This window comes from Osmerus mordax, chromosome 16, assembly GCF_038355195.1.
Source record: "Osmerus mordax isolate fOsmMor3 chromosome 16, fOsmMor3.pri, whole genome shotgun sequence".
Lineage (NCBI taxonomy): Eukaryota > Metazoa > Chordata > Actinopteri > Osmeriformes > Osmeridae > Osmerus > Osmerus mordax.
In genome coordinates this window covers 6,046,828-6,061,888 of record NC_090065.1, presented here as the reverse complement: position 1 = coordinate 6,061,888, position 15,061 = coordinate 6,046,828, and the positions used below count along the sequence as shown (strand labels likewise).

General features: G+C 48.3%; 3 protein-coding genes across 5 annotated transcripts; 2 read left to right on the top strand and 1 right to left on the bottom strand.

Annotated features, from left to right (window-relative positions):
• On the top strand, nt 1–3,982 carry chrng (cholinergic receptor, nicotinic, gamma). 2 transcript variants are annotated; one of them, XM_067253493.1, is made up of 12 exons: nt 1–67; nt 625–758; nt 852–896; nt 1,120–1,244; nt 1,372–1,527; nt 2,014–2,111; nt 2,257–2,457; nt 2,613–2,727; nt 2,841–2,955; nt 3,082–3,343; nt 3,438–3,571; nt 3,679–3,982. In XM_067253493.1, the coding sequence occupies exons 1-12, from the start codon at nt 1–3 to the stop codon at nt 3,901–3,903; spliced, it is 1,677 nt and encodes a 558-aa protein (XP_067109594.1). In that variant the 3' UTR covers nt 3,904–3,982. The 2 variants fall into 2 exon arrangements, with proteins under 2 accessions (XP_067109594.1, XP_067109593.1); XM_067253492.1 differs by having other exon boundaries at nt 619–758.
• Nucleotides 3,983–5,525: 1,543 nt separating this feature from the next.
• On the top strand, nt 5,526–8,022 carry LOC136959571 (phospholipid scramblase family member 5). Its single transcript, XM_067253951.1, has 7 exons — nt 5,526–5,877; nt 6,185–6,262; nt 6,389–6,581; nt 7,346–7,457; nt 7,626–7,725; nt 7,804–7,862; nt 7,996–8,022. Exons 1-7 carry the CDS (start codon nt 5,526–5,528, stop codon nt 8,020–8,022), a joined length of 921 nt encoding a protein of 306 aa, XP_067110052.1.
• Nucleotides 8,023–8,294: 272 nt separating this feature from the next.
• Nucleotides 8,295–12,499, bottom strand: eif4e2 (eukaryotic translation initiation factor 4E family member 2). Of its 2 annotated transcripts, none has more exons than XM_067253495.1 (8): nt 12,427–12,499; nt 11,655–11,766; nt 11,435–11,569; nt 10,952–11,056; nt 10,493–10,645; nt 9,984–10,120; nt 9,811–9,889; nt 8,295–9,691 (listed from the first exon to the last, which is right to left on the bottom strand). In XM_067253495.1, the coding sequence occupies exons 1-7, from the start codon at nt 12,444–12,446 to the stop codon at nt 9,841–9,843; spliced, it is 711 nt and encodes a 236-aa protein (XP_067109596.1). In that variant the 5' UTR covers nt 12,447–12,499; the 3' UTR covers nt 8,295–9,691; nt 9,811–9,840. The 2 variants fall into 2 exon arrangements, with proteins under 2 accessions (XP_067109596.1, XP_067109595.1); XM_067253494.1 differs by lacking the exon at nt 12,427–12,499 and adding an exon at nt 12,310–12,348 and having other exon boundaries at nt 11,655–11,804.
• Between the last annotated feature and the right edge of the window lie 2,562 nt (nt 12,500–15,061).

Sequence of the window (15,061 nt, the reverse complement as noted above, 5' to 3'; positions counted from 1 at the left end):
ATGCAGTCAGGATCTCTGCTCTATCTGGCAGCCTGCCTATGGATTCTCATCAGCTCCTCCACCTCTGGTAGGTATGCTGCCATTTTACTGTTGGGTTTGGGTGCGTGCTGGGGTGAATTTGAGCCCATTGAATTAATATGTGTTCATTAATATGTATTAATAAGTGGTTTACTGTGATGTTCACAAGGATAAACACGAATGAAACATCAGAGTTGTTATGAGCAAAGAAACATTCATACATTTGAAGCTTGCCATGTAGTTTCATTCACTTCAGTTTTATTCAACTACAACCATTACCGGAAAAAGTGGGTAATGGTTGTAGTATTGGTAGTAGCTGTGAATGTTGCTGTGATGGTGTGTGTTGCTGCCAGCCTTCACCCTAACAGACCAACTCTGTAGGCATGTGGCCGTAGCTGCCATGCTATCTGTATGACTTCCACAGCGTGGTGTCTGTGTTTCATGTGGTACTGTGTCTGTATTGAGTAGTTCCACAGCTGATTTTTGTCACAAGTGTACCTTTTTTAACATGCTTCCTTCTTGGTGTCCCCTACTTCAGACAGCAGATCTTTCTTCTGCTAGTGTCTCATGTTCTCTCTCCCCCTGTGCACCGCTGAGCAGCTGTAGCTGGGGTGAACCTGGAGGGGGTGCTGTTCCAGGACCTGATGAAAGGCTACAACAAGAATGTCCGACCCATGGAGAAGAGTGGTGATATCACACAGGTCACTGTCAAGATTACCCTCACCAACCTCATCTCTCTGGTAAGAACAGGGGCTGATGCTGTGTGTGTGTGTGTGTGCATGTGTATGTGCGTGTGAGAGAGAGATTCTAACTATCAATCTTTCCCTCTCCAGAATGAAAAAGAGGAGGCCTTGACAACCAGCGTGTGGATAGAGATGGTAAAGCCACCACAACACAAACACACACTACACACCACAACACAAACACACACTACACACCACAACACAAACACACACTACACACCAAACACAAACACATACTAAACACTCAACCCAAACAAAACACAACACACTTAACACAATAGCACAAGTATGAGTCACAAGTTAGTCACCTTGATTGAACAAATACAAAACCAACCTTGTCCTTGTCTGTGATTGGTAGAAATGGTGTGATTACAGGCTGAGATGGGATCAACCCCCTAGGTCTGATCTCTATGGCAACCTGACCTCTGAACTCAGAGTCCCCTCTAAGAGCATCTGGCTGCCTGACATCATCTTGGAGAACAAGTGAGTGAACACTGACACATTTATCTGTGGCTTGGTGAAAACATGCATCTATCTGTCTGTCAGATGTTTTCAATGCTGTGTGTGTGTCTGTGTGTGTGTGTGTGTGTGTGTGTCTGTGTGTGTGCAGTGTGGACGGTCAGTTTGAGGTGGCGTTGTACTGCAACGCGCTGGTGTCCCCTGACGGGTGTGTGTACTGGCTACCTCCAGCCATCTACCGTAGCGCCTGTTCCATCACCGTTAATTACTTCCCCTTCGACTGGCAGAACTGCACCATGGTCTTCCGGTACAAGCATGCAGCACGTCACGCAAGCACACGCACACACACAAACACATTGAGCAAACCTATAAGTTTAAGAACGTCCTACCCACCAGCAGTAGAGAGCATTTCAATGTATGTTCAGCTTGGCTGTGTCAATTTAGTTGCCATAACACCCCTCGTTCTACACACAAACTCCTTTCCCCCCCAAACAACATGGGCTCCATACACACACACACACATACACACACACACACACACACACACACACAAGGAAAGCAAGGTAGCCTGCTTGAATATTTAGATTTATTCTGTCTTTTTCCTGCCTCTGCCTGTCAGCCAAGGGCCAAGGCTGGGACAATACTCTCCCAGCTCACAGTCTGGGGTCCCCTATTCAGTCTGCTGTCTAGTAAACCCTAATGAATGACTGTGTCCTCTGAGTGCATGTTTGGGGCTCCTGTATAATGGATAACTGTGTAGTCTGGATAAGACGGCTGTATTCTCCTGTGCTAGATCCCAGACCTACAGTGCCAACGAGATTGAGCTGGTTCTCACCGAGGAGGATGGCCAGTCCGTGGAGTGGGTGGTCATCGACCCTGAGGCCTTCACAGGTATCATGGAAGACCCTAACACACAGCAAACTCATGTCTACTAAGACTGTTAATCTCTTCAATTGAGCTTATCTTTCAGAAAAAAACATTCACCGGTAAAGACCCTCTATTCCCTGACAGTAAGGACAACCCTTATGTGTTACAGAGAATGGGGAGTGGGTGATCAGGCACCGGCCAGCTAAGAAGGTGATCAATCCTGGTTACAGCAGAGATGAGCTGGAGCACCAGGAAGTGGTGTTCTTCCTCATCATCCAGAGGAAACCCCTCTTCTACATCATCAACATCCTCATTCCCTGTGTGCTCTTCTCCTCCCTGGGGTTGCTTGTCTACTTCCTACCTGCCAAAGGTGAGGGTTGCGCACAAACATGCACGCACGAAGATAAAAAGACAAGTCATGCTCACTTTCATTCTTCAGTTTTGGTTGTTGACTTATTGTCTGGTTCGTTGTAACGCGGTTGTGGTTTGGTTGTGGCTGATTGGGATTGGTTGTGATTTGGTTAGCTGGTGGTCAGAAGTGCACCATGTCAATTGCCACTCTGCTGGGCCAGACTGTCTTTCTCTTCCTCATCGCCAAGAAGGTTCCAGAAACCTCCAAAGCAGTGCCTCTCATCGGAAAGTAAGACTACGTACACCCTTCCAATACAGCAGTGTGCTGCAGTCTTTCAGTCATTTATCAAGACTGTCAGTGGGGGTTTCACCCTACAGCAGCTCTTTGTTCCCTCTCTGCAGGTATCTGATGTTCGTCATGTCAGTGACCACCATGGTGGTGATGAACTGTGTGGTCGTTCTGAACGTGTCTCTGAGGACACCAAACACCCATAAGATGACAGATAGAGTCAGGAAGGTAGGTAGCCCTGTTCATGGCAGCATGTACATTTTGGTAAAGGTCCCTTTGTGGCTCTTGGTCGTGTGCATGTAGGGTTTCGGTTGACTGTGGTTTGCGGTTGACCTTTTGACTGTGTCCGCACAGATCCTCCTCAACATCCTGCCTCGCCTGCTGCGGATGCAGATGCGTCCATGGACGCCCGCCGACGACAGCAGCCAGGAGACAGGAAGGAGGACGCGCGGCGGTGCCGGTAGCCGTGATGACGTGCTCCCCTGCCGGCGTCGCAGCTCCCTGTGCCTCATCGCCAAGGCGGAGGAATACGTGATGAAGACGGCGCGGTCGGAACTCATGTTCAGCCGACTCCGAGAGAGGAACGGCTTGATGAAGACAGCACTGGAGAAGATCCGTGAGTGTGTGTGTGTGTGTCGAGGAAGGTCATTGTGAGTCCGTGTTTGCATATATACGCTCCTCACGCACCCTTATGACCTTTGACCTGATAGACGGGGGTCTGGACGAGGGGTCAGCTGAGCATCTGGGCGCCAGCCTGGCACAGGCCTCACCACATCTTCGGCAGTGTGTGGCCTCCTGCCAGCACATTGCTGAGACCGCCAAGCACGACAACGACTTCCAGAGCGTAAATACGCCGCGCTCACGACGCTGACACACGCAAAGATTACGCATCTGCAACAAATGGTCCGGCCGCTATTGACCCCCTGATCATCCCTCTCCCCCGCCCTGCAGGAAAACGAGGAGTGGTTCCTGGTCGCCCGGGTGATCGACAGAATGTGTTTTATCGTCATGGCGCTGATGTTTTTCCTGGGGACCATTGGGATCTTCCTGACGGGTCATTTCAACCAGCCGCCCTCCTCCCCTTTCCCCGGCGACCCCCGGAGGTACCTGCCTGAGATGGGGTCGGAGCCGGGAGGCAACCTGACAGCCCTCCCTGGGAACGGGCACGGAGCGTGACCTCCTGGCCTGATGGAGGACAACAGTCGAGTCTCACACAAACCACAGAAGAGATCTGATCTGATGATGGTTGGTCGGAGAGAAGTGGGGCTCAGCCGTCGTTCACTGAGGAAAAGGTGGAGGGTGGTGGAGGAGTCTGAGGACTGCTGTGGACCTCTGCTAGGGGCCAAGGGCTGGAGTTTGTGACCAGTCACAGGATGGCTCTGAGCTAAAAGGCGGTTCAGTGTCCACTTGTTGTACACAGCGGTCTGTATTGAAATATTAGGATCATAAGCTGAGTTAGTCCTTGATGATAGTGGCTATGTGAACGTACAGGTACTCTTCACAGACTGGAGTCTGTGGAGGGTGGATTGTTCAGATGAGTTAAATGATTGCTTTATTGGTTGATTTATTGGTAAACAGATTTTTTTAATGTTTTTTTTATTGATCCCAATAAAAAAAACTTGTGTAGTGCTGTGTCATGCAAGGATACTACAGGTTTTAATATCCAATAAAGTCACATGTGCACAGTGCACTTGCATGTACTTTTCACCTTTTGAAAAATAAATTTTACAACCTTCAAAAACAGACCTGTCTATTATTTTTGAGATGCAACCTTTCATTTTCATTTTTTATTTTTTTAATAATTACCCCCCAAAAATCTAGGGGTTCAAGGAGAGAACAAGCCCCAAACCCCCAAACCCCCCCCTCCTCACACCCCCAGAGCAGGATCTGAATCACATGGGTGAGTGGTGCCTTTCTGCCCCAACAATAGGCAGATCCGGCTGGTTGGTATGGAAACAGAGTCAGGGAGGTGGGATAGAACCACAGAGACTGATGGGGGTAAGAAAGAGATCCCTTACACACACACACAAAGACAAACAGCACTCTGACAAGACACATTCAAACCCCCCCCCCACACACACACACACACCCTGGTCACTGAGACTCAGGGGCTTGTCTAATGCAGCCCTCATTCTCACAAGCCTCTGGGGCTTCAGTCTGTTTCTGCTTCAGCGATGCCAGGGAGCCCTCCACAGATGGTAAGAGATCTCTCTGACTGAGCTCATCTACTGACCTGCATTGTCTAAAGGCTTCACTGTAACATTCTGTGTTCATGGTTGATGTACAAAGCTGGAGGTGTTTTAAAACGTTGAGGATGGCAGTCAAGGCTGTGTAGCATTTAAGACTTCAAAATCAATGTTAGAAAAGGGGAGGGTTGTTGAACTGAGTAAAACTGAAACACCCTGGTAAAAACTGCATGTGTATAAATGTTTGACCCTGAATGTGTGTGTGTGTGTGTGTGTGAGCAACTGCAATTCTGACTCTGTGAGGTGAATTTGAAGCAGTCTGGACCTGGTAGCTGCGTCAGTTCACTCTGTCTTCTGAAGCTTGCGATTGTGTTGCTGCCAAGAACATGTCACAGTTGAACTGGAAACACTGCAGTGGAGTGTGAAACTTGTTTGTTCTCCTCGGTGTAATACTTTAACCTACTCACTATCATTACTCTTATTGTCTGTAGACATGCTGTGCTTAAACACAAATCAGCACCATCTTCAAAAATGACATAAATGACTGTCCGGACATCTTTTGATTAATTTATCAAGATCAAGTTCCTGTCCCGTTATTTCCTCTTCTAGACCATGTCAGCAGTGACTGCCCAGCCACTCCCCTTCAGGCGTCTAGAGCGGGAAAAGCATATCGAGATGCTCTTTAGGGCCTTTCGTGGGCGCCGGAGGCCCCGATTGGATCCCCAAGACTTGCCTGGGTCTCGACCCCAACAAGGCTCACCAGCCTTGGGGTCTAATGACTACAGTCAGGGCCTGGGCCATGGGGATGTAAGAGAGAATGGCCACGTGGGAGCCGGAGAGGTTGGAGGTCCAGGAATGCAGCTGCATGGAGAACAGTGGCCTGGTGCAGGCGCTGGAGTAGAGGGTCTGTCGCTGTTTAACTCTGTCAGCCAGCTTCACATCACAGCCAAGCCAGAACTGCAAGGTTAGTACACTAGAGAGAGAGATAATGTAGCCATCTCAAGGGTCGGTACAGTGAGCAATTAAGCAAAATGGATTGTCATAGATTGGGTACAGTGATATATCTGGTCATGTACATCTATCTTTTATTCAAGCAATTGATGCAGATGTCTTATTGATGTCTATGTTTTCCATGTGTATAGCCTGTAGGTTTTTTTTTCTCCTACTTTTGCATACGGAATGTCTGTCTTTTCTGGCCTCAGCATGGGTGAAAGCACAAACCAAAGTTTCCACTCTGTGGGACAACAAAGTTCACCTTGAATCTTCTCCAGGTCCTCAGTGCGTGCCCCGCAGGACCTACAGCATCACCAGCGGAGGTAGCAGAGAGCAGCTGTTTGTAGCTGTGGAAGGTAACACATCGACACTGTCCCTGTAATCCACCTCCCTCTCTACTCAAAAAGGAGTAGAAGACAAGCTGTTTACGTGAACACAGTACATTCCCCCCCCCCCCCCCCCCCCCCCCCCCTCTCCTGTAGAGAGTTCCTGTGTGTGTCTGCAGTGCTGCGGTCCGGCTCGCTCCTGTTCGCTGAAAGGCTTCGACCCCCAGGCTCGCCAGGTCTTCCATTTTGAGAGGCCCTTCAGGGTGGACGCGTGCTGCCTGGGCTGCTGCCTGATGGAAATGAAGGCCTACACTCCCCAGCACCAGCTCGTGGGCACAGTCAAACAGAGGTAGACGTGCATATCCCCCTAGTACCCCAATCCAGTCCCCACCCACTGAGCCCTGTGCTTGCATGGTTGATACCCAGGACTGTACTGTAAATAGCAGGCAGATTCTCCCTCCCCTCCCCAGCAGGGTGTGGGCCAAACTGGGGGAGCTAGACCACAGCTGCCTGGCTGGCTAGACCCACCCAGATCTGGTTGTGAAAGACTGAATCACTCTTCAACACTCTTCAGCGGTAGCTCCTGTCACTCCCATTCGCTAATACAGCCACACAGATCAAGGCCCTGCCACCTCCACTAACCCTTGCAGACACACACACACACACACACACACACACACACTCACACGCTCAAACAGTGCCAAGTATTACCCTGGGGGTCAACTGAGGTCTCCTTTGTGTGTTTACCAGAGCTTGCATTCAGTGACGCCTGAATTACTCTCTCCAATTAACAGTAGTTTGATCAAGGCTCAGCGCTGTAACTGTACTGGAGGTTGTCTCTCTGATGTCCTGAGGGGAACCTGCTGTGAACTCTTAGATGAACACCAGGCAGTTCTGGGGATGCAACAATGAAGCATGATGGGAACCTAGCTCTGTGATTGATTGCTGATTGTCCTGGGAGGAGTTGCGGTATGTTGTGTGTGTGTGTGTGTGTGGGGGGGGGGGGGGGGGGAGTCTTCGTTGGGACGTATGGAGATGTGGGTGTGTTCTGTGTATTATGTGCAGGATGTAGGGAGATGTGTGTGTGTGTTCATCAGCTGGTGTAATCTGCAGGTGGAGCATGTTTACTCCTCTCCTGGAAGTGTGTGACTCTGAAGGAAAGTCCAGTCTGAGGATCCAGGGCTCCTGCTGCCCCAGTCGCTGCTTCGCAAACCAGGAGTTCCAGGTCTCATCGATGCCTCTATCCATACATTCATTCATTCATTCATCCATCCATCCATCACCTAACACTCTTGGCTTGACTTTCTCATTAATTTCAGTGTGTTACATTCTTTCTAAAGCTTAGTCAGTGAAAAAGGTCATTACTAATTACTAGTGATGTTATTTTTCAAAGGTGATCTCAACAATTGGGGAGAAAATTGGCACAATATGGAAGAAGTGGCCTGGGTTTAATGAGGAATGCAACATGGATCATGAATACTTTGGAATGCAAGGTTGGTTACTTCTCTCAACCGTTTAAGTGACCTCTGAGTTCAATAAAGAGTTCATGAAAGTATGTCTTACCTCTACAGTTCCACAGGATATGACATCAAACACCAAACTGCTTCTGTTGGCTACTACCTTCCTGTTGGTAAGCTTGCTCCACCTCACCATTTAAAACTTATACGTTGTGTGTGGAGATATTCTAGTGTTAGATGTAACATTAGTTCCATGATTACCTGCTGATGGCATCAAACTTCTCCATGACTCTTCTCTTTCTGTAGAATCACATGTTCTTCGAGATGAGTTGAGTGGTCTGGGAAATGAGCCAGTGAGAGATGAGCAAACTCATTTCATCAAAAGTGGACCGTGAGAAGTGGCAGAGGCCCCCCAACGACCATCCCTCTCACAGCTTCTCTCGTCGCCTCAGCGGCTGGGGACAGCAAGCTGCTTTGCTGGAGAAGGGTTTCTTGTGTACAGCAGTACAGGACGACAAGGCCTCCTAACTCTCTACATTCCTGCTGCATCAGTTATCAACAAAATGGAACTCATCTGAAGATTTATCAAAAGTCCTCGTAAGAAGGCTAAGTGAAAGTTGTGAAAGAACTGGTTTTGATTTCATTCAGGGCGGTCTTTGTCGTCATATTGAATTAATTGAACACAGCCTCCTGGTGTATGCATGTGAATACAAACAGGCACATGTCCATGCCCCTCTGTGTATGTTTGTGAATCCAGATCTTTTTGCTAACATACAGGAAGTCCCTTGCAGGCCTTAGAACATGACACAGCACACAAGTCCTTAGCAGCAGATGCATATTTGACATTTATTGCTATAATCCATCAGGTGTAGATCGTACAGTACTTTAGCTTGTTTTGACACACACGCACGCACGCAGACTTCCAGCACCACACACCCAATCCCAGGCAGTATGAACAGGGTGGAGATAAAGACTGAGCCTCAAGCCCTGATCCAAAACCAGCCCCCTTTTCCTGGGGTCGAGTCAGCTGTCTGTACGGGGGGGTCAGGCTGGCTGATTTGAGATCAGTGTTCCAGGGGCTTGTGACATCACAGCATGGTCTTCATTCTGGACCACCGTACCCAGACTCTGAATTTACTGTGGAATCTGAAGAGGCAGTTTGACGGGTTGAAAACAATCTGACAGAACACATTTCTGGTTTGGTTGGGGCTTGAGGCCAGGCACAGTGATATAGGCAGCTTGGCAGTCCACTCTAAAGAGGCCAGTTGACCCTCCACTCCATCCAGCCTGATAGTGGGTCACGTCTTTTGGATTCAACTTCCAGGTCAAAGGTGAGGAATCAAAGATTCCTTTATGTGATCTCTCAAAAGGCCAGGTTTTTTTTTAGAAATATATTTTTGTACACAATAATGATTCTAGTTTCAAATGACCAGAGGCGATTGTAGTTAAAATACTGCGCTATAATAAAATAACTTCTACAGTACTGCAACCCTGTTTGTCTTACAGTCCAATAAAACACTTCCCATACATTTTTCTGCTGTACATTTAAAAGTCTAATAAAGTGTGATTGTTGGTTACACAACTATCTATTCATGTCAGCAGTTTGGTTGGTATATGTTGTAGAATCGACTGTCCCGTTAACCAGCGTTGGACAGATCACCAAACGTTTGTTGCAATGTCTCCCTCAAGTGGTGGATGATAGACATTGCGTCTCACATTAAAAAAGACATCCACTTAGATTTCATTAGTCTCTTGTAGATTATAAAAACATACACTCTCTCTTTCCCCAACAGACGGCTTGGCTCCATGTCTTGTTGAATAGCTTTTAAGTTTAGTTCCAATAGTTTCCATGCACCATGGAAAAGAAGGAATGGTTTTCTTGCCACTGTCCCTCTCTCTCACCCTCGCTCTTTCTCTCTCTCTCGCTCCATTTATAACAGTGCTGATTCTTATAGAGGTATCCTTCTCATGAATCTTCATCCATACGACACCACACCCTCATCTAAACACAGGCAAAACAGAAAAGATTCAAATGACATCAGCAAAGGACACAGCTAGTACGAGTGTACCGTGTGGTTAGGGTACACAGAGACATGCCTGGTAGGAAACACAAACAGCTACCTAGTCTCGGCAGAGCCACAGATCCAGGAACTAGCGACCACCGCTAGCGTTCACCAGCCCATGGAAGTCCTCCCAGGCCCTAAGGACACACACCCAGTGATTCAAGAGGTTGGCAAAGCCTTCGGTGGAATGTCGGTGTGTGTTAGCCCAGAAAATGTGAGATATAAACATACTTGATGCTGTCTGTGTGTGTCTTGTACTCCATGATGGTGTTGGGGGGAAGATTGAGCACCCTGCGCAGAGTGTCTCGAATGCGGGCAGTGGTGGCCTGGTCACTGGCCGTCTTGTTCCAGATGGAAATGATGTCTTCCTGAGGAAGAAAGGACGAGAGTTCAAAACGACTGCAGTGCAAACCAAAAAGATTCAATCAGAGCATATCAGCATGCGTGTGCCAGTATATCTTTATGCATGTGCGTGCTTTTCCATATGCCTGGTTCTATGTGTGTCAGCCTAGCTGTGGGCATAGGCGGAAATCCCCATGGGGACAGGGGGGACATGACCCCCCCCCCCCCAAAAAAATAGGATTCCCCCCCCCCCCAATAAATCACTATAAACATAAGGACATTTAAATAATATTAATAATATATATTTAACATATTACAATGTAGGTTATGTGTTACAGCAGTAATTTTGGTCGAAATTGCTAGCAGATTTTCGCCCCTGGCTGTGGGTGTGTGCGTACCTGGAAGCGCACCGACACCACGGCTCCACAGATCTCCTCTCCCACCATGAACTGTTCCCCCAGCAGGGCCAGGATGAGGTTCTCCCAGCAGCGCGAGGCCAGCCCCTTCCTCAGCCGGATGATCCACTTCCCCCCCATCTTATTGGCATCGTCCTGGTGAGGGGTGGAGAGGCACACAGGTTCATTGTAATGGAACCCAACTAATGAATGACTTTTCACAATTACGTCTTGCATGTCCAGCCTCGTGTCATTACAGATCTTAATGATAATCTATCGCTATTTACCGAAATGGTGATTCTATACAATGTTCATCCACAACAGTTGAGGGTGCACGTGCTATTCACAGATTTGTTTCACGTATTTAGCTGCTCAGTTTTTCATGGCTAAGGGAAAGCTTATGGGCAAATGGACTCAATTGACTCCTACAGTAAAGTCAGTAGAATCCAGTAAAGTACCCACTTCCCACATGGGTTTGATGCCTTCCTTGAAGAGGTGGAAGTCACTGTGACCAGTCAAGTCTCCAGGACGGACCATGTGACTGTAGAAGCGCCAGAACTGTTCCACCTGGAGACAAACAGTGGTCAGACAATGTAGGTAACACATTACTATCACTCACTAACACTGGATAGACATCATTGTTAACACATTACTATCATTCACTAACACTGGATACTAGACAACATAGTTAACACATTACTATCATTCACTAACACTGGTTTGATAACTTAGATAACACATTACTGTAATTCACAAACACTGGTTTGACAACTTAGATAACACATTACTGTAATTCACTAACACAATAGGCTACTATAAATATGTTACTATCATGTTGCCCAAACCAGCACTATGAGTCACAGAACAGGCCACTCAGACAAGTCCCTCTTCAACAACAGTGCGTGTGTGTGTAGAGAGGGCAGGCCGGGAGCGAGGCTGACAGACCGAGGCAAAGCTGCCGATCTGCTTGATGTTCTGTTCGTAGCTCTGGGTGCTGCTGGGCCGGCCGGGCGTGCGTCTGGAGTACCAGAAGGCGTAGTTGTACTGGAGAGGGTGTTCTCCTGCTCCTGGTACCGCTATCTGAGGATAGAGAGTCACCCTCATCATCATCATCCTCATCATTCCACACATACACACTCATTCAACAGACACATAAAACACACACCTTCTTTTTGGCAGGGTTCTGGTCCCTCTCCTCCTCCTCATGTCTTTCCTTCTCACAGTCTTTCGGTGAGCCGTGTTCCTGATCGTGGTCCCCACTATCGTCATCTTTTAGACTGGGGAGGAGAGTGGACAGGTAGGACAACATAGAGTACTGGAGAACGAGTGAAAAGAAATGCGAAATTTGGTTTGGAGTCTTTTGCTCAAAGCAAGGTGTGGCATTTGCCTCACTGCATGGTATAAAATCATTTTCTTTGAATGCCAGCGCCAAAGCCCTAATGACAGGCTGCACACACACTAAGAAATACACCCACGTACGCACTACACTTTGAGTGAATGGGATATATCAGCGAGAGTGGCTGCCTCTGGTTTAAAATAACTGAAAAGTACCACCAGCGCACGAGGGACTATTTGCAGCCGACTATCCGCGCACCTGCCCCTGCCTCTCAACTACTTGCAAGCCGAGGATTCAGGCACGGCCCATGGGGCCTTAACGCCATAAATACTACCGCAAAACGAAGCATTCCCCGATAGTAATGGGTGATTTCGTTATCGTCATGCATCATAACTTTTACGATAGCTGTCAACTGCATTGAGACAAAACATGATAAGCACTCGTGTGTTCCCAAACCCTGCAAGACTTCAGACCAGAGACACACCTCTTTTTCTCCACGCAACTGAGGACCAGTACTTAGTTTCCCTGGCGATTTTGCATTTGCACTTGCAGCGGGGGGCTCATTCTACGCTAATTATTCAAAACAGCTTTGATTACTCACGCGTCAAATTTGTTGTTCATTATTTTCTATGTGGGAGTCTTTCGGAGTCCGACCACAGCCCCCTGAATTCCGCAGGAACGGCGGCGCGCACGACTGATGCAGGTGCGCGCGCGTACTGAAAGTTGACTGCCATGAATAGAACAGGGAGATTCATATCTGAAGGATGTAAGATATTAGGTTGACTGAGCAGTTTGGTTAACTGTCACAACAGTTTATCAGTTTTCTCTCAGCTCCATATTGTAGAGACACACACACACACACGCACGCACAAACACACAAACTGACATACTGAAGCCTGCCTCAGTCTGTTCGTGCAGAACTAAAACACTGGGAACATCTTCATAAGAGCCCACCGCCTGTATGGGGCTACATCCCTACATTTTACCCTTCCTCCCTCCAAACAGAGACAAATTGGTTCTAAGGTTGGGGTTTGGGTGGAGATGGACGGTTGATGGTCGTGGGGGGGAGGGAGGGAGTACGATAGGTTGGGTGGGTCTCTGTCTGGGGCAGAATGAGTGGGAGTCATGCAGAGTGGTGTGCGATGTGGGCTGTTGTGGTTGGGGTGTACGGTGAGTTCTGTGGTCCGTCCTCGTGCTCCTGCCCCCTCTGCCCCTGCGAGGAGCTCCATGACAGAGCTCCATGACAGAGCTCCATGAGAGAGCTCCATGAGAGAGCTCCATGAGAGAGCTCCATGACAGAGCTCCATGAGAGAGCTCCATGAGAGGGCTCCATGAGAGAGCTCCATGACAGAGCTCCATGAGAGAGCTCCATGAGAGGGCTCCATGAGAGAGCTCCATGAGAAAGCTCCATGAGAGAGCTCCATGAGAGGGCTCCATGAGAGAGCTCCATGAGAGAGCTCCATGAGAGGGCCCTTTGTCCCCCACCGGCGGGGCTGGACGGCAAGCGACTGAGCGAGCAAGAGAGAGAGAGAGCGGGAACGGGCCTCTTCAGTAGCGGCTGTTTGTTTACACCGGCCAGCCCCATCATCTCTCATTAGCAACGCTGCCCACGAAGACCTCTGATGTGCTAACCGTTGCTAAGTCCATGGGTGTGTGTGTGTGTGTGTTTGTGTGTTTGTTTGTGTAGAGAGAGGGAGAAGTTCTCCTTTCCTTGTCGGCCCAGGATATAGAGGTTTCGCAGAGTCCAGACACATACACATAAACACACTCACATGCACAGCCGCCCGCATAAACACACGCACGCACGTGCACACAGACACCTACATACACACACAGACATGCATTTCATTTGGGGCTCGCTGCCTGCCCTCGCAGACACACATACAGCACACTGCTCCTGCACTCTGCACAGCCCCCATGGAGAGGAAGAAGGAGGAGACCGATGTCTTTCATAGCGAGCCAAGAGAGGAGAGGAGGACCCAGGTCAAAGAAGAAACGCACGTCTCCCATGGCTCCACATCAAAGAGAGACACACACACACAGGCAGGCAGAGAGAGAGAGAGACAGAGAGAGAGATGGAGAGAGAGAGAGAGAGAGAGAGAGAGAGAGAGAGAGAGGGGAGGGGGGGGGTGAGGAGGAAGGAGTGAGAGGTGGAAAGGGACTGAGGGAAACAATCAAGAATGTGCTGCCATCTGCTGCCCAGTGAGCACACACACACACAGCAACACAACACGGTCCATATTCCATGAGAGCTCTCTCTTCCACTCTCCTAAGACGAGGACACTACACTCCTGCCTCCTGCAAACGTGTTGTAAAACCAAATAGTGATGTTGTTATTTGTTTTACAGCACTTTTACAAGGAAGTGTGTGTCCTTGACTTGTGCTCCTATGTGTGTAATAACTTTGCATCTCATAGCTCGGAATATCCAAATCACACAAAGGGTGTTGTGACGAAGATTAAGGATTTTATGATCGGTTATCAAACCAAATTAATAATGAAGTTAGAGGTTTATTACACTGCGTGCTGCTATGGTCGACCTTCCAACTGCATATCTGAACAGGAAGTCCAAAGAAGATAATATAAAACCTATTTACAAGCATCTCAGATGTTCTCTCCTCCTTCCCACCCTCACTCTCTAATGTTCATACACATGTATGTCTAACATTGCTTCATAAGGTATTCCACATCAAATGCTTTAAGTGACACGTAACAGTCTGTGTGTGTATGTGTGTGTGTGTGTGAGAGAGAAGGGAGAGCTGGAAGCAGCTCTGTGTCTCCATGGTACATCCACCCACTCAGTGCAGTGAGAGTAAGAGGCAGACTAAGGCAGAGCGCTGGTCTATTTCAGGCCTTCAATACGTTGTGATGTTAGGCCTGCACTGCACTGCCTGAGATCCCAGAGTGACTCATCCAGTCCTCCACACTCTGTTTCTCTGCAGCAGGCACCATGGCATCAGTAGAGGAACATCACACCACGTATGTACAACATCGTCCTTCCTTCTATCCTCTATTCTACCATCTTCCTTTTTTCTCATCCTGAGGTCCTTGTTGGCTCTTCCAGCTCATTTATTCATTTAACCCGTTATGTTGGTCTCTCAATTTGTCACACTCACATCATCTTGTGTCTCCTAAACATCCAAGACTATCTACCGAACATCACAGACTGTCAGATGGGCAGCTGACCATTCAAGAACACAGGGAAATGTCACAATATCAACCAAATGGTGTTTGCCAT

Excerpts from the sequence above, each read along its gene's own strand:
- eif4e2 (XM_067253494.1), bottom strand. The coding sequence starts at position 11,798 with ATGTTGTCCTACCTGTCCACTCTCCTCCCCAGTCTAAAAGATGACGAT. Across the intron at positions 11,057-11,434 it reads AGATCGGCAGCTTTGCCTCG|GTGGAACAGTTCTGGCGCTT; the intron begins GTCTGTCAGCCT and ends GTTTGTCTCCAG. Across the intron at positions 10,121-10,492 it reads TGGTGTCGGTGCGCTTCCAG|GAAGACATCATTTCCATCTG; the intron begins GTACGCACACAC and ends TTTCTTCCTCAG.
- LOC136959571 (XM_067253951.1), top strand. The coding sequence starts at position 5,526 with ATGTCAGCAGTGACTGCCCAGCCACTCCCCTTCAGGCGTCTAGAGCGG. Across the intron at positions 5,878-6,184 it reads AGCCAAGCCAGAACTGCAAG|GTCCTCAGTGCGTGCCCCGC; the intron begins GTTAGTACACTA and ends AATCTTCTCCAG. Across the intron at positions 7,458-7,625 it reads TCGCAAACCAGGAGTTCCAG|GTGATCTCAACAATTGGGGA; the intron begins GTCTCATCGATG and ends TATTTTTCAAAG.
- chrng (XM_067253492.1), top strand. The coding sequence starts at position 1 with ATGCAGTCAGGATCTCTGCTCTATCTGGCAGCCTGCCTATGGATTCTC. Across the intron at positions 759-851 it reads TCACCAACCTCATCTCTCTG|AATGAAAAAGAGGAGGCCTT; the intron begins GTAAGAACAGGG and ends TTCCCTCTCCAG. Across the intron at positions 2,458-2,612 it reads CTACTTCCTACCTGCCAAAG|CTGGTGGTCAGAAGTGCACC; the intron begins GTGAGGGTTGCG and ends TGATTTGGTTAG.